The sequence below is a fragment of the Elgaria multicarinata genome, chromosome 6 (genome assembly GCF_023053635.1).
Source record: "Elgaria multicarinata webbii isolate HBS135686 ecotype San Diego chromosome 6, rElgMul1.1.pri, whole genome shotgun sequence".
Taxonomy (NCBI): domain Eukaryota; kingdom Metazoa; phylum Chordata; class Lepidosauria; order Squamata; family Anguidae; genus Elgaria; species Elgaria multicarinata.
In genome coordinates, this window is record NC_086176.1 from 84,237,028 (window position 1) to 84,260,267 (window position 23,240).

At 39.8% G+C, this 23,240-nt stretch overlaps 2 protein-coding genes across 5 annotated transcripts in view; one reads left to right on the top strand and one right to left on the bottom strand.

The window, feature by feature from the left end:
• The window catches only part of CERT1 (ceramide transporter 1), an 82,125-nt gene extending 64,513 nt beyond the window's left edge, over nt 1–17,612 (bottom strand). Inside the window, exons 1-2 of one of the 2 annotated variants that reach the window (XM_063127942.1) lie at nt 17,178–17,612; nt 8,486–8,620 (exon numbers count right to left, since the gene is read on the bottom strand). In XM_063127942.1, coding sequence (XP_062984012.1) covers nt 8,486–8,620; nt 17,178–17,273 — 231 coding nt within the window. In that variant the 5' untranslated portion in view covers nt 17,274–17,612. The remainder of the gene's footprint in view (nt 1–8,485; nt 8,621–17,177) is intronic. The other variant, XM_063127941.1, reaches the window with a different exon arrangement.
• The window catches only part of POLK (DNA polymerase kappa), a 40,888-nt gene continuing 34,678 nt past the window's right edge, over nt 17,031–23,240 (top strand). For 2 of the 3 annotated variants that reach the window (XM_063127938.1, XM_063127940.1), the window contains exon 1: nt 17,867–17,948. The gene's annotated coding sequence lies outside the window, so the exon portion shown is untranslated. Of the gene's footprint in view, nt 17,097–17,866; nt 17,949–23,240 lie in introns of those variants that run through there. The other variant, XM_063127939.1, reaches the window with a different exon arrangement.

Below are 23,240 nucleotides of genomic sequence, written 5' to 3' on the forward strand. Positions count from 1 at the left end.
TATTTTGTTCTTTTAAATTTTTATATTGTATGTTATATTTTAACTGTTCAGTGGGATTTTAGTTTTTAACAGTTTGCAATCCACCCAGAGAACATTAGTTATTGGGAGGGGTAGAAACATAATAAAATAGTAAATCATTCCCATGGTAACTGATGGGAAATGCAGTCCAACATATCTAGAGGGCATCAGATTGGGAGAGGCTAGATTTGTCTTTTAGTCTGTAATAGAAATCTAGGGTGATTTTCCAGATCAATTCTTTTGTACTACAGTTAAAACTTACTAATATAACTAATGCATAAATATCCCACCTTTAGAATTGGCCCCAAAACAATCACCAAATTCTATTAACTGCACCTAGCTTCTTTAGTTTTTCTTCTTTGAATTAAAATGCACACAGAATCTAGAAACTTCACTTCTGCTAATATTCTTCTTAGCTTCATTGTTTCAAAACACACCACAGGAACAAAGGGCTAAAATCAAATGTTGTGTGAGTGGACTTACCCCCTATGCAGCCATCCATATCTCCCCCAAATTTGCTTCAGAAGATCCTCCAAACCTCTAGAGCAGATTTAGGGGGCACTGAGGGAGGAGAAATTCACTCAGACACCATTTGATACAAATTAATCCAAAGATAAATTAAGTTATGAATTAAACTAAACCTTCCCCCTCAAAACTTCTTTTCACAGAACATATATAGCTCATTGGAAAGAAATATGATAAAGTACCATTCAGTTTATTACAGTTGGTTGCTTTGTGTCATTAAATTGTTTATCTATTATATTTCAATCCTGCGTTTCTTCAATAGCAAGGAAGGTGGCATATATTGAGGTTCCCAGGAGGTGTCCCATCCAAGAACTGATGGGACAAAAGTTCAAGACAAAAACCTGGTTAGTTACAAGTAGAGCATAATCCTTGCCCTCTTATAGCCACATAGTTGCATGTAAAACAAAGATCAGAAAAAGGAGCTGCATTCCTAACTATATCTGCAAATTAGCTATCTTTCCATTCTTGATGATCTTCATACTTCTGCAGTAAAGTCCAAAAGTCACCTCTTTTGCAATATGGGAGATGATAATGACCATCTTGTAGAGTTGTAAATACTTACAACTAGACAGTGTGTGTAAAGCATTTTGAACACTTCATTTTGAAAATGCTATGCAAAAGTATTGTTATAGTTCTTATGTCTTTCCCCCTCTGTTCCAATACATTTTAGATGTCTTCCCTTTCACCTCACCTTTCTCAGTCTTATTCTCTGGTGTGCAGTCCCACTGAAACTATTATGCATGTACTGTAAAACCTGCACATTCGTTTTTCTATTCTAACAGCATCAAATGACTTTTCCACCAATAATAATAATAATAACACCCCCTATTTTAACACAGAGTAGCAAAGGCTTGATAAGGAAAGATTTAGCAGCCGCAAAATTCTATTTGACTGCTTTCTATTAAGATGTTATTAAATTGTCAAAACAATCTATTGGAGGGAACCATTTTGGCTGAATTATAGTGGCAAGCAGATACTTCTTTGCTTGTAATACTTTGGTTTTACACCCCATTCACCCCCACCCTGAAATACTAACAAGCAGAAAAGAGTGCTGTCTAAGCTAAAAGAACTTAATGTTGATGTGGCATTTTTACAAAAAACCCACCTGACTGCTGAAAACGCCCACTTGTTAAACAAGGACTGGGTTGGTGAGGTTCATGTAACAGATACTTCAACATGTTCCAAAGGGGTGGCAATTTTAATTCTTAAACGACTTTCCCTTTCTCTGCAACAGGCAATTATTGGTAATTTCAGACCATGCCCCAGTATGCTTGGAGTTACAGTTCTCAGACTTGCCAAGGCCTTCAGATCTTTGACGTTTTAATGTTTCTCTTTTAAATGATTTTAAATCTTTCTCTTTTAAATCTCAGATCTCTGCTGAATTGTCTGAATATTTTAATATTGAGGGTACTGTGGGTTCCTGTGCCATGGAATGGAAGGCCAGCAAAGCCTTTATTGGGGGCTGAATCATAGCCTATGCTTCACATAAGAAAAAACTTAGAACAGCACAACAGGTGCCTTTAAATAAGTTGAAATCTCTTATAACCCAGTTTGCCACTTCCCCATCAGCACAACTGTATTAGGAGTTGCAAAAGTTAAATGCAAACTAAACAATATTCTTTCTCAGTAAGCGTAATTTTCCCTAACTTGCTTGTGACAGGTATACTGGGAAAATGGGGAAGGTCCCAGTAAAATTTTGGCACACTGTCTTCAACACCAAAAACATTGAAATGTCATTTCCGCCATTAAAGATGAGAATAACATGATACATACTTCTCCTACAGATATAAATTTACAATTTTTAAGATTTTATACGGAGTTGTATAGTAAGGGTAGCGAGATATCGGAGCAAGATATGAATACTTTCTTTGCCCAGATTAAGCTCCCTTGCTTAGATTCCTTGCAAAGACAACATCTTATAGTTCCTATAAGACTTGAAGAGATTACAAAAGCAATTATGAGTATTAACAATGGAAAATCCCCATGTCTAGATGGGTTCCCAATTGAGTGGTATAAAACTTTTTCTACTTTTCTACCTCTAAAACTTTTAATAACTTTACAAACATATATTTGAAGCGGGTTCGCTTTCTTCATCATTAAATGATGCTTATATTATAGTCATCCCTAAACTTGGCAAGGACCATACTAAGTATGCGAATTACAGACCGATCTTACTAATAAACATTGTTATTAAAATATTAACTGCAATTTCAGCTGATAGACTGCAACAAGTCATTAGAACACTGCTCAGACCAGAACAAGTGGGATTTATTAAAAACAGGCAGTGGGCAGATAATTTAGGAATCTAGGTTTGGTCTGGCTGCTTTTACAGCTTCAAAGCCTCCAGTATTGTTAGAAACACTTATAGCAGCTGAACAGATGCGTCGATCTACGACCCATATGTATAAGCATTTAGTAGAAGTAAATAAATATGAGACCCATAGTTTAAGATAAGATTGGAATAGAGAATTGTCCTATTTTGCCTAATCAATGGATTGTTGCCCTAGCATCTGTATCTGAAGCTTCTATGGATCTTAGGCTATGTCTTATTTAGCAAAAAAAAAAAAATGTTTCTGGTTTATTGGACTCCACAACGCCTTTTCAATAAGGTTTTATCTAACTTGCACAATTCTTGGGAGACGTAATGCACCTAATTCTTCCTTAATTCATATGTTTTAGCAATGCCCAATAGTCGCCTCCTTTTGGGAGGAGGTTATAATAAGGATAAACTTTGTACTGAAACAATCTTTTTATTTTTATTTATTTATTGCATTTGGATACCGCCCCATAGCCGAAGCTCTCTGGGCAGTTCACATAATATGGAACGATGTGCATGTCCTTCTAAACTACCTACCGTCTTCTTGGAAGTTAACACATAGTCAGCGCAAATGGATTTTCAGAGCTCTTATGAGAGCTAAAAGACTTATACCATCAAGCTGGAAGAATAAAATGCAATGGACTGAGGAATTACCAACACTATAAACATCTGAACAGGTGTTATATAGGTATGATTTGCAAGTGGATAAATACATGGATATTTGTTCTGATTTTCTTGAAACCTATGCATAACTCCCCCCCGCCACCCTTTTTTTAAATGAACAGTATATTTTATGGGGGGGGGAAACGATGATATTCTTATATAAGTAATGTTTGTTTTTCTTTTTCACGATTTATTTTTTGTTCTGCTTTGTTAATATTCACAATAACAAATGAAGCAAAATACATATTGTAGGGGCCAGGATCACTGTACAACTCCACATACAGCATACCCAACTTCCTTTACATGAATCAGTACTGCTTCAAACATTAGCTCCTTGGGTCCAAGCATCCATCTCTTGCTCACAACTCCAACATCTAAGCGGTCACTGCTTAACATTCAAAATCCTCTCACATTCAAAATAGCTGCTAGCCCTGCCCTTCAGACTAAACATTTCTGTCATCCAAATCTTCTTTTCCACTGACTAAATGCCACCAACATTCATTCCACACCTATTCCCCTTGGGTGCAAATAGTCAACCTGCAAATTCCACACCCCATATCTATGCTGCTAAATGAAGTGGAATAGGGGAAAGGCTGAAATTGAGATATGCAATAGCAACCAGTGCATTTGCCCTACTAAGGGCAAGGCTTCGTAGCCCTTAAGTAGTGTGTTAGGCCAAATTTGGGCCCCCCAAAAGCCTGCTCATGCTTCCAAGACTCAAGAAGCAGCTCTACCTTCTAAAATGAAGTATGTTCAGGTCCAGGCCAGACCTATACTGCAATGCTAAGGTCTCCAATGAGGTGCCCACAGACACCTGTCTTGGTGCCCCACCTGCCCCTCCTGATATTTTAATTTTATTTTTTTAAACTGGGAGTCTGGCATGATGCAAAGTTCTGTCATCAAGAGTCATATTTATTTGGGATCAAAAGAGTAGCTTTGTTTTGGAGCTCTGACTGCACCTCTGTAACAGCTTACAACAATAAAATAAATAAAAAAGATACAATATTAAAAGTAATTAAAACATAAGCACAATAAACTAGCAATTAAAACCAATAAAAGCCAACAATAAAACCAACAAGAACAACAATGACAATAGCAGCAATAATAGTATTCATAACATGAGAAGGCCATGGTAAAATAAAATGTTTTTAAAGCCTTCTTAAAAGCCTGCAACGATGGTGCATGGCAGACCTCCAATGGGGATTTTTCCAGAGATGTGGGGCAGCCATGCAGAGAAGTCCCTCACTCCAACCATACACTCGCATGCCCCCATCCATATTCTCTCTCTCTCTCATCTTCAATCCTTAGAATGTCACTGAACCCCAACATGTAGTCCAGAGGTTTTAATTTGAAATGAAGATGGCAGCAACTGGTAGCTCTCACTTTGCTTTGAAGCAAACCCAGCTGCTGCTTAGAAAATGTGTTAATCTTTTTTTTTTTTTTTAAATTAGGGATAGGGCATCTTGGTAGGCACTCATAAAGGTGTATGGGGGTGCACTGGTGCCCATGGGCACCACATTGCCTACTCACATATTAGTGAGTTTAGAATTACTAAAAGCTCAGGCTGTATTTTTTTCTTTAAAAACTTTCAAAGTAATTGTTTCACAGATAAAATATACAGAATGAGAAAATTCTATATAGGAAGCAAACCCGTGCCTTTGCTGTAAAGCGATGTGCAATACAACATATAATGTATTTATACAGAGATTTTACTGCTTCCCTTTACATTTCCTCACAGCTTTTGCCATGACTCCAAAACACTAGTTGCCAAGACTTCTCTAATTAAATAAGTAAATAAAAAGTCAGGTCATGGAATGGAGATCAGAAACCCTCATTTGTTCACAAGTACATATTTATAATGTCTCAAAAGAAGTGCTTGTAGATGCTAGTTTACAAAATTCCATCAGTAAAGTAATTTCACATTTGCTTTATAAGATGTTTCCAAGTTACAGGAATGGCTGTGTATTTATATATTAGCCTAAAAACAGGATATCCATTAAAAATGCAGCATGGCCTAAATCCAACAGAGAGCTAGCCATGCTTAAGCCACTTGAAACCAATAGGTTAAAGCAGGCCTCTCCCTCTGTGTTGGATTTAGTCTTCTGTACTTAACAAAGCCACTTCAACAGCAAAAACAAACACTATTATTTCATTAAGTGACTATGTTACAATACAACGTAACAATGCTCAGCTATCTAAAGATACAGAGGTGCGGTCCAGAAGGATTGTAAACTGCAGATTTAAGATCTATAAAAGGCTGCCTTTCAGGTTAACAAACCATGGACTGTTTCATCGCGTGAACTGGGTCACTATCCGAAAAAAGGATAGCCTGGCCTATGATTCTGAGGTCTTTGAAAAATAATTTACCCTAAAAGACTGTTAAAGCTACATTTCCTTCATATCTGCACAGTTTATTTATGACAATGCTGTTTCCTTTATTTCTAGACCCTGTGTTACAACGCCTTAATGATGAGCCTGATCAGTATAAATTATTATCATATACAGGGTTTATGGCAGTGATAGAACAACTGAAGCTCATTATTAAATGACAGTAAAGAGAAGCAAATATGTGATAAGAGTGCTTTCCATGAAGTACAAACTAGAGGGATAAAGCACCAAATTAGAATATATTATGCCTGTGTGCTAAATTAGACAGTTAAATAGTCTCCCTTTCCAAAAACATTTTATTCCCAAAATTCCAAGATTTTGAGGAAAGGTATGAATGAAACCCATTTAGAAGTAGGTATAAAATGTTCAGATTGATTGATTTAAAAGGCAACACCAATAAAGGGGGCAGACATTTAGAATTTACAAATCCATAAAATGCAGGCATCTTCATTTAAAAATATATATTTATTTACAGGATTTAGATTTTGCCTTTCTGCTCTGAGTGTTCAAGATGGCATACAACACAATACATCTAAAACCATAATTTAAACTAAACCATGGTACAGTAAAAATAATAATTTAGCCAAATGCTTGCTTAAACAGAAAGTTTCAACTTGGCAGGTAAATCCAATTATATGGGGAATAGAGTTCCACAATCTGAGCAGTGCTACTGAGAACAGCCTTTTCCATGTTCCTACCATACCTCAGTTGGCAGTGGAATACGAAGCGCTTCTCTGGCTCATTGCAGGGAACAGTCCATAATGTTACTTGGCCCTAAACCATTTAGGGCTTTAAAAGACCTTAACCAACACCTTAAATTACGCACAGAAACAAACTGGCAGACAGTGGAGTGATGGAGTAATGCTCTGTAAAACTGGTTCTGGTTAGCAGCCTTGCAGAAGCATTTCCTGACAACTGAAATTTCTCGACACTCTTTAAGGGCAGTCTGACTTACAGCATATAACAATATCCAGCCTTGATGTAACTAAGTTGCATATAACTATCAACAGAACAGAAATGATGCATCAATTAAAGCAGGGCCCTTTGTGGCCATTGTAGTTTCCCCCCACAATACCTTGAAATTGTGGCCTGGCTCTCAGTAGGATGCTACATTTCCTGGTTGTGGCGGTGATGGCGATGATGTGGCAGTGGCAGCAGTGGGGTGGCAGAAGGTGAGTGGGTAAGTCCCAACAGCAGCAGCTCTGGGCTGGAGGGGTAAGGGGGCAGCAAGGTATTGGAGTCCAATGGACTCCTGCCCAGCCTTGCTCCTGGCTTTCCTAAGTGCTGGCTGTGCTGACGGCACCCAGGGACCTGTAAGGCCGAATCACCTCAGGGGGCCCAAATCTTGCCTTGGCTTCTGCACTGAGACGAGGTGGGCAACCCCTGAAGCACCCTGAGTTGAATTGGGACTGTTTCGGGGGCTCTGAAATGGCCTCCAAGGCAAATTGGGGAGACTGTGCATAGCCCTACTAAAGAATGGTCACTAGCCAATAAAACAGACAATGACATGTTCAGTAAAAATCCTTGTGCATTTCACAAGCTACAATTCAAGAATAACCTCTCAAAGCAGTGTTCTCCCACAACCTCACTGCGTAATCATTTTCTCTCTTTATTTACCACTTCACAAATGCATTTGTAAGGGAATGTTTGTGAAGCTATTGCTGGGCATCATATACACTTTATTTCCCACGCTATCTGACATATTACATATACCCTTGGAAACACAGATGTTATTCTTTCCAATGCTTTTTTGAGGGTAGCAACTTGTCTTTTCCTTCTAATTCAACTGAAATTATATAGGAAGTTGAGATTGAGCGTGACTACATTATGGTCCATTCTTTTATTACCAGCAGAGGAAGGAGCCAACGTTGCATAGTTGTTCCTGTGATGTTCTGGCAACAGTTCAAGGAAGCCATCATGGAGGCACAGACAGAAACATAGTTACTTTCTATGCCAGTATTGTTAGATCCTGGGGCAAAGTGGCACTGGCATGTGAAGCAAGCACATGAGCAGCGTAAACACATGATTGCTTCCTGATACATCAGCAGATCTGCATGGGAGCACCCACACTCTCAACATTGGTATCATACTGCTGTTGGTAATGTATGATCAGCCATCGGATGTCTTTACCAAATGTTTTTTTTTAAATAGCCTTGACCAGGCCAGTCTCATATATATACATGTGAGAACCACATGTACAGCTAGAGCTTGTTTGTTTTTTGTGCCGTGTTCCTGCTACCAGGGAGAAAAGCCACTTTTTAAACAGCAGTCTCTTCCAATAGTGTGAATTGCTACACCAAATAAACCAAAAGTCTGGCTATAAGCATGGTTCTCCTTGATGTGAAAATATTATGCTTTTGACCTGGTCCTATTTTTTGATAATTTGCAAGGAAGATCTTCTATCTTGGTCTGGTCAATTAAAAATATTCACAAGTTCTTATACAATACTTTCCTAGCCACGCTGTCCGACGCAAGATTACATCAAAGATTATTCTGATTTGACCATATTAGTGTCTGGAAATATATCTAAAGCACTGATATAACAAGATAAAGAAACTTTAAGACAGCACTTACTGTAATAACAGCCTTACTCAGACAGATTGAGCCCCTGCAGCCATATTCTGTTTCATCTTCAGACTTGTAGTAACTTAGAGTGTTGTTCTTCAAGACCACCCACCGGTCCTGCCACCCATGGATGTAGTTGGTCCACTGGAGAATACAAATGCATATATTTTATTAAAACATGTGCCAAAATAATTATCATGTTCTTCGATGGTACCATATTTGCATAATAAAGTTAGTGTATAATTTTCTTAGTTTGTTCCACATCTTGTTACTCATTTTTCATAAAATTGGTTCACAAACCAGTTTATTTTAAGAGATGAAATTGACAATATTTAGTACTTTGAATCAAAAAAGTTCCAACATATAAAGTTTAAATATTGATGTAGACAACTTAGAGGGATTGTAAAATATTCAGGAAGCTTTGGATTAAATAAATCATTTAATGACAACACTGAATATGAAATGCTAATTCCCAAGGAAGAAGGTAAGGATCACAACCATAGAAATCAGAGCTAGCAAATCTGCTGCAATTGACAATTATGCCACATAATACATCATCAAGTAGAAACTCTGGACTTTGATACACAATTTGTCTTCATGTCTATCTCAACCACAGTTTTAAAACCAGCAAAAGTGCAGCCCTCATCATGAAAAAACTGATAGCTCACAAGCAATGTATGTGTAGAAAAAGGACTTTAAACACACATTTTAACGATCATGTGCCGGAGACTAAACAGTATAATTCCACAGAAACTCTATATCCTAATCCAACTCTCCTTGCTCGTCCATCTCATACTCTTTTCAAAAAATTCACCACTGTGAAACTACAGTTTCACAATAAAAACTGTACATGTAACTGAAGTTTATTCTGAGTATGTATCATGTTTCACCTGTACACAGAGTACAATTAGTCCAGGCTAAATTATGTGATCTCCTTCAGAGCAATGTTTAATATGTAGAGTGCTCTGCAACCTATTACAAAATCCAATTGTATATACATTTGAATATACATTTCTCTTAATATTTGGTACTAAGATTACTTCACAGTTGTGATTTTAATCTTGGGTTCTTAATATTGCTGGAAATATTTTAATACAATCATAATTTGCACAAGATAACTCACTAGCTCCATCAGACTAGTTCCATAGCTCAACTGACATGCCCACCACTCTCATGCTAGTCCACGGTGCCAGGACTTTGCAAACACTTGCCGGGTTGGCAATTGGATCCGTAAATTTTGGCAACCACTTTTTTTGCAGTGAAATGATGAAACCACTTCTGCCCTTGCTACCATCCATCACCACCACCCTTGGTAGTCAGAAAGGATGGATGGACCACAGTGGGTGGTCTTTGCTTCTGTAGCTACAATGCACATGGGCAGAGCTCAATGGGTAGATCTTATCAGTAGCTCCTCATATAGAAGGCATTTGACTGGCTGAGGCCACTACTGTTTCTAGCATTCTACTAATACCTGCTCATGTGACTGTAACAACCCTGTATCAGCTGAAGCATACTGAGTTAGAAGGGGCCTAAAAGGGGCCAACATTACCAGGATGAAGCCAAATGTATGGTTGATAAAGAAAGAATCATAGAATGGTAGAGTTGGAAGGGGCCTAAAAGGCCATCGAGTCCAACCCCCTGCTCAATGCAGGAATCCACCCTACAGCATACTTGACAGATGGTTGTCCAGCTGCCTCTTGAATGCCTCTAGTGTGGGAGAGCCCACAAGCTCCTTAGGTAACTGGTTCCATTGTCGTACTGCTCTGACAGTCAAGAAGTTTTTCTTGATGTCCAGCCGGAATCTGACTTCCTGTAACTTGAGCCCGTTATTCCATGTCTTGGGATGATCAAGAAGAGATCCTGGCCCTCCTCTGTGTGGCAACCTTTTAAGTATTTGAAGAGTGCTATCATGTCCCCCCTCAATCTTCTCTTCTCCAGGCTAAACATGCCCAGTTGTTTCAGTCTCTCTTCATAGGGCAGCATTCACAAAAATAACTCTGGGTGGTTCATTTTGTGAACTCCCTGGAGAGCTTTGTCTATGGGGCAGTATAGGATTATAATAAATGGAATGGAATGAAAAAAATGTTATACAGGCATGGAAGAGGGTAGCCAGTGGAAACCAAAAGTAATAGCTGGCTGTCAAATATAAGCAAAACCTGTGGATTCCTGAACAGTACAGAATCCATCAAAGTTGCACTGTTACAACTTTGCACAAGAAGGTGGGAAGTGATGACAAATCTGCTTAGCTATATCACACCTAGGTACAGCTAAATTAGCTAAAAGTAATGCCACTCTTAATGATAAAAGTCTACATATGATGATGAGGAATAATTTGAATTGTGGTAGATGGCTGAGATTCTAACTAAATTGAGGTCATACTAATACCTGTTAGATGTTTAATTTTGGGAAACCTCAATGAGCAATGCAAAGTCTGGGATGTTATTTGAACATAATCAGGATTTATAAAACTATTGAAGCAAACCATGCAACCACCTAGGGTGAGAAAATGTTAAGGGCACCAGCCTCAGCTATGTAAATACCTTGGAAACAATGCCATTGCCTTCTCTTATGGAGAAAGTCCATAAAGGCAGCTCAGCAGTTTTCTGGATGGCTGATACTCTCTGCATTCTAGGGCCAGAGAACAGCCTTCTAATTTCGATTGCTATTCAGGGGAAAGAAATGTAACAGACATTAAGAAAGAAAAAATAGTACCATGATCAACTCTTGATAATTTACAGTGTAATCCTATTAAGCCCCACTGAGTTCAATGGAGTTTATTCCCAAGAAACTAGGTCTAGGATTGCAGCCTTTATGCGATGTGAGATAAGACAAGGACTTTGTAGGTAGAGTAGTGACATTTTAATTTGTGTATGACAGCAAAAAAACCTCTTGGGACGGGTCTTGGTATTACGTAGTATGTCATAATATGCACTGAAAAGTGCTAAAGAAATAATGCTAGCATAACTCATGCATAACATAAGCAAGTGGCTTCATAAAAATATCCCCTTTAATAGGCTACTCAGATAATTGAGTGCTGATCAACTTGGAAGTGATACAGGGCCACCATTCGATCAGGCTGCAACAAAGGAAGAGATGAAAAAGCAGGGGCACCCCATTCAACTCTGAGGGACAGCTGTTTTTGACTCTTCCTCTCCCTGAACTGTTCGCATCTCAGCTGATCACTATAAGAACAATAAAGAGTCTTGTGGCACCTTAAAGACTAACACATATATTCTGATATAAACTTTTTGTGAACTACAGTCCATTTCATCAGATTCATGGAGTGTTATGAAGAGTTTCAGGTTTATATAGTGTTTGTGGGGGAGAAAAAGAATTGTAAACAGTGAGATCAGAAGGAAATTAAATGTAGTAAGTACTCACAGTTACAAATCACAGTGATCAAACAAACATCCTGGAACTAGGTAAGCCAATTACCACATGTAGTATGATAAAAATCCTACAATTCCCAGCTAAAACCACTCAAGTGTATCAATGATCTACAACCCATCCTGAACAATGACACTTTCTTCTCACAGGCCTTGGGTGGAAGGCCTGTGCTTGTTTATAGACTGCCCCAAAACCTAATACAGCTCCTCACAAGCATTAACAGGCCACATAACAAGGATATAAACACATGGGGCTAGACGCAACAAACCCATATGCCCGCTCTGTGCTGATATCGCCTCTGGAATACTATATTACAGGACCTAATAATGTCACCCACAACATTTTGTAAACTGCCCCTATGGGGTGGTATATAAATGTAATAAATAAATAAAGGGTTCATTTACTTGCTCAACTTGCACTGTGACACACATACAGGCATACACATATACACACAGCTTGTTCTACCAGTAATGCCCTTCTGTATAAATGGACATAAATCTGACTTCAGAAATGGGAATATTCAAAATCCATGTGCAAAACACTTCAGCTTCCCAGATGAAGAGATGTAAAATTTCCAGAAAATTTGAGGCCATGGAACACAATCACACACATGGAAAAATTGGAAGTTGTGGGGGAAATGAAAAATAAGCAATACTTTTTTTTAGCTATTCCCTGCACTATTCAAGGATGTTTCAGGAGGAATGGAATTAAGAAACACATCTTTTCCATTTACTACTCTCCAGATTCTAAACACAAACACAATGTAAAATGCTCATGTTTGGGGCTGGTAACTCCATACCTGAGTAGGAACATAGGAATTTGCTTTCTGCTAGATAAGACTATTTGCTTATTTGGCCCAATATTGTCTACTCTGACTTACAGAGGCTCTCCAGGGTCTTAGACAGATGTACTTTTCCAGCACCTGATTTTGTCCAGCTGTGAAAAAGCCCTATTTTACATGTACTACTAATAATTAAAATTGTATGACAAGTACGCCACCCTGAGATCTTAGTGATATAGGGCGAGATATATTTTAAATAAATAAATAATAAATAACTATTAGATGCTACGAAGTTTTCAAGAAAACAAAACTTCAAAAAAATTGAAGTAAACAGCTTTCCAGAATTGTTTTCTCTCATTATGGATTTTTACACATAGGAGTGCTACCACCACTAGAGTGCTAGTTATTGTACATTCATGGGACCATCACCATGAATGAAAACTGTAACATATAGGCACCCCTGTGCCTACAATTGTAATGTAGAAGCACCCCGTGTTATGAGTTATTAAGAGCTCAAAATTGGTAACTGTAATATATTTAATCACTAGAAATAATCACTGCTAAATTTTACATACACGCAGTCGAATTTGAGTTTATTACAACAGAGAAAACGCACTGGGATTCATTTATAATAATGCAATAATCAGTTCTGCACATCTCACTACTCAAAAGGCAAACATAACTATTTATAACAGAATGGAAAGCAACATGAATAGACAAAGCCATAGTGCAGTTCTTAGGACACAGAGTGCAATTCTTGTCATCCATTCTTACAATGCAGACACAGGAGAATAATATGTTTATTAGGGCCATCTAAAACATCACAAACTAGTTGGAAAGCTTTGGAGTTCTCACTAATTTGCAGCTTTTAGGCTACACCTAATAAAAGCATTACATTACTATGGCGTTTTGGATTTTTTTTCCAGTGGATCAACCCAATTACCTATATTTTAAAGAAATATATGTAACTACCATAGATTTCATCTTGAAGAGAAATTCATATGATGAACATATCCAAGACCGTAAATCTGCATGGAGAAAGAGAAAATAATTCACTCTTTCCCACATAAAAGAACTTCTTCTCAACCAAAATAAGCAGTCTAGAAATAAGGATGGAAGCAACCTATACTTCAGTTAATTGATCAATGATTTTTAGAAAAGCAAATAGTGTTTAGTACTAGTTGATTTTATAGAGATGCTTGCAGATTAATGATCTGATGAAGACATCCATTTCATAAATTTTATTTGAAACATCATGAATGGGTATAATACCAAAATAGGGAATTTCAAAGTTGCAACTCTTTTTTAAAAGATTATCTCTAGGACATATATACATCAAGCTTAAGCTTACAATGCAGTATCTAAAGATATCAAATAAGACCTAACTGATCTAGGATTGAGAATTTTATGACTTTCCCAGAAAACCCACATTGCTGTTCCTGAGTAAATTCATCACAATGTAAAGTTGATCTCGATAGACATTAACTTTCAAATAATTTTTACCTTGTTTAAAAGAAGTTCCTAAGTCTTTAATAGCAATCAACTTGCTGCCACTGAGAACCAGGATAGCAGACAATATCAGCTATTGCTTGATCATCCCCCAAAGCAAATCTACAAATCTATTAATCAATTCTGAAAAGCATTTAACCAAGAGCTTTCTGCTTCCACTGGTACTTATATTTCAATAACCTAAGGAACAAACTTGATTGCTGATCAGGAACGCTATATTGCTTCTTAAATATTATATAGCTAAAATACAATTAAGAAAAAGACTTTAAAATAATACTCACAGAAGAAAAAATGTACCAAAAGGTGGAAGCAAGCTAGAAAATGGTCAATTCAGAGAGTTCCTCTCTGCATAAAAATCCATAGTGATAATACATGTGCATATATATTATGCACTTGCATATTTTGCCATTCAAATTGGCATTCTATAATAAGGGGTGTGAACAACTTGTGCCCCTCCCGCTCCCATCAACAGTGGCCAGCTAATGCAGCTAACAGTGAGGGATGATGATAGTTGTAGGCAAAACAATCCGAAGGCTACAGGTTGCCCAATACCACTAAATAAACAATTTGTTCTTGCACATATATTTAGCTCTATGTTATTTTTTAAATCCTTCTGGAAATCTGGTAGCTGCACTGGCAACTGCACTGCAGGTAATAAAATTTGCCATTGTTTTAAAATCTGATAGTTTAATTTAGCGGTAAACTAATTAGCAGAAGTTTTTAAATACTTTTCTGCACATTTAATATTTTTATTCTAGCAAACTATCAATAAATTCAACTGAATGTGACTTTCATTAAGAAAATTCTAAATACTATTCAACAATGAATTTCAACACATTTTTAGGCAACAGGCGTCACCATATTTTTAAACTGGATTTCCTTCAATCTGTTCTTGCATGGATGAGAACAGGAAAGGCATCTTGTGTCAGACTGGCTCAAACAGTAGAAAAGAAAAATCTAAAAAAAACCCCACATACATCACATTTTATAATGAGCTACAGGCATTTCATACACATCTTGAGATTTAATGTTTAGTAGCCACATAGTGACAAGAAGCTGAAACAATGGCATAGAATGTATGTTGGCTAATAATAAAAGCTACAGTATGCTGTGAATAATAGGTGTTTTGCTTTAAATATATATACATATATATTCATAGTTCCTAAAAAAAAGAAAGTTGCCAAAGATGTTGAGCAATCGCTATATTACATACAAATCACATTGCACCATTTCTATGCCTGCACACACTGGCTGCCAGCACTATAGTTCTGTCCATAGATCAGTGCAGATGAGCACCCTGAGCTTGAACTTTAGAACAGACATCAGGCATGTGGTTAAGACCAGTGGGAATAACCAGGATGGATGCAAGCTTGCACTCCCCTTCAGCCCCACCACCAGAAACAATTTGTATTCAATTAGGCAGTGTGCTGTAGTAATGATTCTTAAATTCCTTATGATACATAATATTAATCTGAAAAGTCATGCTGAACCTGTGGGTTCATGGGCTTTCTCTGTTGTATGGACTGGATGACATATGTAATATTCTTATTATCTGATCCAAATTTTCTGTCTACCTTCTAATAGAGAATAAATGACTGGGAATTTGCAGACTGCATTAAGTTTCCCCAGGAAAATGTCCAAACTATATGGGTTTTCTGCCAGTATGTTTTCTGATTTCATAGAATCATAGAATAGCAGAGTTGGAAGGGGCCTACAAGGCCATCGAGTCCAACCCCCTGCTCAATGCAGGAATCCACCCTAAAGCATCCCTGACAGAATAGAAACATCTTATTATTTCAGTACACAAAACTATATATAAAAAAGTAAGAGTGAAACTGCTTTGAAAAGCCATAATTCTCACAATTCTGAAGGATTTATGCATTCCGTTGAAGCTTAATCCATTTCTTTTAAAACTTTCCTAACTGGCTAATAAGTCTCTTTTACAAGTTTTTAACAGCAAGACTAGCAAGGTTTCGAGCTAAAATTTAGGAAGCATATAGAGGCCTTCAGTAACATATACAGCTTGTTCCTTTCAGTACGTTTGCTCACCTCTATAACATCCTTCAACCAATCTATTTTATTGTACCGTTTTGATATTTAGTGTAAAAGTCACACCACTCCTCTGCAATGCTACAATTGTGTGTTACACTTGCTTATGCACATATGATTTCTTTTCCTTTATTCAGAAAAGAAAGGAAAACCACACACAGACACACAAAGCCTTGAAAGCTTTTGCCTTCACAGGGCCAAGATGAAGTTAGCTTTAGCATTACTCAGCCAGCTTATACCGACAAGTGAAGGCTGGGATAGGATTACTAGGCTCTTGAGAAGAACCTGATGAATGGATTGATCTTTTCCTTCTCTGCATCACACACGCACCAACGAGAGAGAAGAAGGAATCCCATCCAATGAGCACAAAGATTTAATAACCCACCCTTTCTCAAACCTAGAATCATACTCGAGCGTCAAAAAATAAAGGTAGTGGTGGGTGGGCTCCAGGGAATTACTAAAAGAGACATTCACAAGAAGGGCTGGATACCTTCCGCTTAGAGGGGGGGAGAAGGGGTAACGTTTCGTTTTGAAGCTCAGGCAATCCCTACCAGGATAAAAGGATTCCCAGCGCCCACCCAGACTGCGGTGGTAATGGATTATAGGGCGCTGCTTATTATTTCCCCCCACACCCTGTTCGCTGAGTAGGCGGCGGGGAAGAAGAGATATGCGGGGGCTCTCCCACTCCCTGGAAAGGCGGTCAGGATCGTAGGCCGCCGACGCCAGCCGGGCGGTGGGCAGATGGAGTGACTCAACGTCAGGCTCCCACCATGGCTTGCCCAGCGCTTCTTTTGCAGAGGATAGCGCATGACTGCGCCTCCCCACGGCAAGTACCCCAGCAACGGCGAAGGAAAAGGGGGGCGGCGGAAGCTGCCCACTTCCTCAGTAGCTCAGGTAAGGCAGATGGATACCCCACCCCCCGCCCCCAATCTCTTTCCCCCTCAGCTAGAAGGGAAGAACGGAGGAGCTTCTTACCTTGCTGAGGACTCCGCAGAACTCAACAGGCGGCCCGGACTCGGTCTCGGGATCCTCTTCGGAGCCCGAGGAATTCCAGCTTTGGTTGTCCGACATGGAGACGCGTCCCTCAGCCCCTCGCCACCGAGCCGCGAAACGCCGAGACCGCAGCGGCTCGCTCTACCTGAGTGACACCTCTCTTCCTCGGGGCTCCGCCGCCGCCGCTGCTGTTGCTGCTACCGCCGCCCCAGCCTGAGCCACCTTCGCAGCTTTCCTGTCTGTCCCCTTCTGGCCACCGCCGGGACCGCAGTTCCCGAAATTCTCCCCACCCCTCAGCTCACGCTTGCAGCCCCGACCATTTGAAGCAGCCACACCGCGGGGCGAGCGCTCGTCTCCCCCTTTCCTTTTCCTCCCCTTCCTCTCAGAGCAGCACTATCGCTACGACCGCCATCTTACTCATGGAGTTCGCTCTCGGCCACTATTTGCCAAGCCCATGTCACACTCTCCTCCCATATTGTGTAGACTAGTACAACGGTATGCTGGGAAGTGTAGTCCTCTGGGACGGAGTGTCTCGCAGCGCAATGCCTTCTGGGAAATGGGGCAGGCTTAGGTGGGAAGGAGGAACAGAATTGTTCGGCGGCCGTTTACGTTCGTTGGGCTTCTTGGGTGTTGTAGTTTTGGGTGGGCTTCGTAAATCCTGGCGTCATTTCTCCTTTTTTCAAAACTTCGTCGCCATTTTGGCGCGGCTTAATTATTGCGGAAACCGGGGCTGGTGAAGCAGCTGAGACTGAGGTGTGTCTGTTGGTGGGGAGCTTGTGGCTGCTCTGTCGTTTGTTAGGAAGAAGCTGGGTTTGTGTCCGGCTTGCACTTCTTTTTCTCGCCTTTTTAGCGTCTTTTCCTGAAGGAAATCCTGAAAATCCTGGAAATCCTGAAGGAAATTGAGTGTAAATAGAGGGATTCCCCCCCCCCACGCACACACAAAACGGCGAAGGGAAGTGAAAGAGGCTCTCCTCACAAATGAAGCTTTATACCTGTTTAATCACGTATAGGGAGGGGTGGGGTGTCGGGCAACGTGTATAGGGGAGGAAGGGGCTGCAATTGCCTCCTCAAGGAAACGAAGACTGCAGTCTCGTGAACTTGACAGAATGCCCCACTGATCTCAGTGGCACTTACTTGCGAGTAAACATGGGTAGCAGTGCTCTGTAAAAGGCTAGCACTGATGTTGCTGCTGTTATGGTTCGGTCTACGTGAGAGAAGTTAACTTGAGACTTAGGGCATTTTGCGATGTTGATAGTTGTGGGGGTGAGAAACGTGGTGACTTTGGGCTGCAACAACCCAGACGTTATTCAGGTCAAGGACCCGAAATGCACAAGTTAGCGATCAGTTAAGAACAGTTCATGTGCCTGGCTATGATCAGAGCATTGCATCCAAACCAACAGGAAAGAGATCACCTCTAGCAATGTTTGAAAACTATTTCACTTACGAATAAAGCTGAGTAAACCTTGTGCAATGGCTTGTAGGCCCAATGGGGGCAAATAAATTTGCTCAGGGGTTTCATTGCAGCCTGTGAATCCTACTTTCCAGACTTTATCTGGAACACAGATTCTCAAATTGATTTTCATCTATGGGCACACTGCAATCCAACCAACCAGTGGTTCACCTAGAAAAGAGGCTGTAGCCATTACATAATCTGGCTGGCCACACAGTTAAAGAGTTACATGTCCCTTTTGATTTCACCTAGCAAAGCAACTCTTGTATTCTTTATATTTCTTTATGTGAAACAAATTCCAACTATCTCATTGTTTGAAAAAGGAGGGTCTGCAAATATTGAATCCAATGAATGTGTGATAGTTCTAACACATAATCTGAAAACGTGATTATGCTGCCCCCTTGTAGCATCCCATTACTTTCAGAAAGTTGGCAGAGGGTGTGAGGGAGACACACGCCTGCCTGAGATTTGAGATCTGTTGGAGAAGTCCTCCTCTGCGTCCCACCAATGTGAGACATGCATTATGTTTGGACATGGGAGAGGGCTTTCTCTGTTGTGACACCCCAGCTGTGGAATACCCTTCTCTTGGAGGCCTGATTGGTGATGACACTGGCTTCATTTCAGTGCCAAGTTAAAACATAGCTCTTTATCAAAATCTTTGAGGGCTAAATTCTCTATGGTCACACATAGTTTTAATTATTTTTATTGCTTTAAAAAAATCTGGTTTTAATTTGTTAATAATTTAATACTTTTTAGCTGTGTGTATTTGTTTACATGATTTTATCTGTACACCACCTTGAGAACCTAGGGATATAGGGTGGGATACAGATGTTTTAATTAAATTAAATAAATAAATAAATTTGATAGGTTGGATTAGAAATGATGGGAGCGAGTGGTGTTTCTCTCACAGGAACAGAGGAAGCTGCCTTATACTGAGTCAGACCATTGGTCCATATAGCCCAGTATTGACTGGTAGCAGCTCTCCAGGTTTTCAGGCAGAGCTTTTCCTGCCCTACCAGGGGATGTCAGGGACTGAACCTGGGACCTTCTGCCTACAAAGTAGGTGGTCTTCGACTGAGCTGTGGTCCCTCCTTACTCCTCCAACCTCCGTCATAGAACAGCACTGGGCATGAAGGGAAAATATTTGCAAAAAGCAGCAGTTACATTTATATTAGTGATGAGGGTCAACAGCATAGGATTTAGTTAGCATGCATGTAAGATGTAGGATGAAGTCTTCATCATTTGCAGATTTGTGTTTCCATAATATTTGGAGTTGTGTTCTCTGTTCAAACTAGCTGCAAATAAACATTATTTCTGCTTCCAATAAAATTAACCCTGTGAGAGAGCAATCATATGGCCATTAGACAGTGTGGGGGTGGTGGGGGTGGCATTGGATAGTTCAGATTCCTGGATCCGAGGTCAGAGACAGCGCTCCAATCTCGGATCCAGGAGTCATAAAGGGACCTGTGCTTCAAAGAGGAGAAAAAAGATGGCAGTTCTGTGGGAGGGGACTGGTTAAGCGGGGTTGTGAGCTGTCCCCAGCCCTCCTCAGCCTCCTTCCCTCCCCAGAGTCTAACAAAAATGCAGAGTGGGAGAAATCTTCCTGCTCTACTTAGGATGCCTGTCAGTCTCCAAGTTGGGAAGCTGATGGGTATCCAGGCAGGATTGCACCCCAAATAGGTTCTTTTTAATGGACAAGGAGGAAGATTATAATGATAATATGTCTTAATTTTCTAACTATCTTCCTGACAATGTAAGAAGAAAAAACTTTTGCACTATTATATTTTCCTACTAGTTTGTAGTGGGAAAATGCTTGCACTCTGGAATATTCTTTTTTAAGTAATGGAGGGGAATATTGTTCTTTAATAGATTTTTTTAAAATTAAAAATTACATTTATTGTACAATCTTATATGTCTACTCAGAAGTAGGTCCCATTGAGTTTGATGGGACTTATTTCCAGGAAGCACAGCTTCTGGGTTTTGAGGTCAGAGCTCTGATTCCGATGTTGGATCTCAGAAACTGAAAAATCCTATGTCCCCCAGATGCTGTCTAGGGGACATAGGATTACACCCTTAGTTAATTTCCCAGTGGGTCTAAAAACTGTGTGTACATCCCTCCGTGAATGTGTTGGAACATTTTATTGGGGTATTTTCAGTACCACTGAACATGGATTTGAAAAATATTTTTGCTACCTCAAAATTGGAGTATTTTTTTAATCCCAAACATTAACACAAGTTTTTCTAGAAGAGGGAAGCAATATTATTCATATAATATTCATATAAACAGGAAAGCAGAAGGGAATACACAATACTATGGCAAGGATCAAATTGAAAGGTGGATAAAAACTAGAGGAGGGCAAACCAAAAGTTGTATTTTTAAATGAAAGAAAAAAGACCTAGTAAACTGACAGTTTCATTAATTTTTTTAGACAAAATATGGTAGTGACAGTTTTCTACTTTGCTTTGATCATAACTTTTTTTGGAACTACTCTTGTGTTGGTTGCCACACCTAAGGAGGATGCAGACAAACTGGCAACAGTTCAGAGGAAAGCAGCAACAACAGATTAGAATATTAGAAATTCATTTTGCGAAATAAGAAACGTGGATAAGGGATTTTATTAAAGGTTGCCACAAGAAAGTGAAGAACAATTCCCCTTTTTGTTACCCTTTAGCTTCCGAATACTTGGAGACTTACATATATATATATATAGGAATGATATATGTTACCTGGTAATATTGCAAAATTTCTACTTGGAGAGTTTTGTAAAGCATCCTTCAGGGATAGTTACAGCATCGTGCTTTCTGATGTAGTATTTAAAGTGACACTTGAATTTCCCCTTTTTTTGTTTGTTAGTGACTTAGGGTGCAGTCCTATGAAGATAGTTGGCAGCTTCTGAAGTCAGAGGCTGCTGGGTATCCAATGCATGGCAGCTGGAGTGTGGAGGCAATCTTCTCCTCTGCTGTCCAGCTGTCCTGTATTTCTGATAGACAGGTGAAAGTGCTTTGAAAGAAGAGGAAGGCTGGGGCAGCCATAGGAAACATAGTATGGCTGCTGCCCCAGTCTCTTCCCCACTCCCAGGAATGCCTCCTTTTTGTGTCTCTGCATTCCATTTTTGAGTGTGAAAATGTAGCTGAGAAGTATGGTCAGTTCCCTGTTTCCAACCTCAGAGTCCAGAAACCGAACCACCCTATGTTCCGCCAGATACTGTCTTTGGGGGGGGGGGGGACGACGACAGGGGGCTCACATGGGATTGCTTCCAAAGGGTTGGATAAAAATTTCTATGAGTATATAGGTACAGAACAATGAGGACAAATTACTGTTGCAGATTTAAATCTAATATTTGTAACTTGGTAATGAAGGATGAGCAGGAGCCTTGTGGTTGGAAGGAGTAGGAAGAATAGATGTTCACTTAATTGCAGCAACTTTCCATTGTAGCTCAGAGAGGTGAAGTTGTCTAGACCTTATACTGGTCAACTTCTGGTCTAGTCAATTTTATTCCAAAATTAATATTTTTAATAAGAAAATGTTAGTAACTGGCAGAACATTTTTGAGAGGGAAAAGTAGCCTTGCTCTTATTGATTGGGCCAAATTTCCTAGGCATGTATCTTGCTCCATCTACAACTCGGATAGTTCGCCCTTCTCAACCCCAACCGTGGCTCACCTCTTTCCTCCGCTACCTTCGCTCTTGTTCCCGGGCAGCTAAGCGCCTTTGGCGTAAGACCAGGGACTGGGCGGACTTTGTCCATTACAAATTTGTACTCTCCTCTTTCTCCTCTGCCATTTCATTGGCCAAACAGCAGTACTACTCAACGCTGATCCAGTCAAATGCTATGCATCCTTAGCGGCTCTTTGCGTCCTTCAATTCTCTTCTGAAGCCTAATCCACCATCTCTTCCCGCCTCTCTGTCTGCTAATAACTTTGCCTCTTTTTTCAATGCTAAAATCCAAACTATTCGCTCTGATCTGGCCAGCTCTGCTCCTCTTCCAGTTCCTGTTCCTCATCTGTCAGTTCCTCCTGCAAATTTCTCTACGTTTCCTTCGGTCTCAGCTGATGAACTGTCTACAATACTGCGCTCCTCGAAGCCTTCCACTTGTTCTCGTGATCCGATTCCTTCCCGCATCTTTATTAATCTTACTCCCGCTATCCTCCCTTCCTTGCTTCATATTATTAATCTTTCTCTGTCCTCTGGTTCATTTCCTTCTGCTTTTAAACATGCTACAGTCTCTCCTATTCTCAAGAAACCTACTCTTGATAGGCTATCTCTGTCTAACTACCGACCTGTCTCTTTGTTGCCTTTTGTTTCAAAGATCCTGGAGCGTGTGGTCTACTCTCGTTGTCTTGACTTTCTTTCTAGTAACTCTGCTCTGGATCCTTTTCAATCTGGATTCCGTCCTTTGCATTCCACTGAAACAGCCCTTACTAAGATCACCAATGATCTTCTTACTGCCAAGTCGAAAGGCCTTTATTCCGTTCTTATTCTCCTTGATCTAACTGCAGCCTTTGACACGGTTGATCATTCTCTTAGATTCCCTTCATGACCTTGGACTTTGCGGCTCTGTCTATAACTGGTTTGCCTCCTATCTAGCGGGTCGCT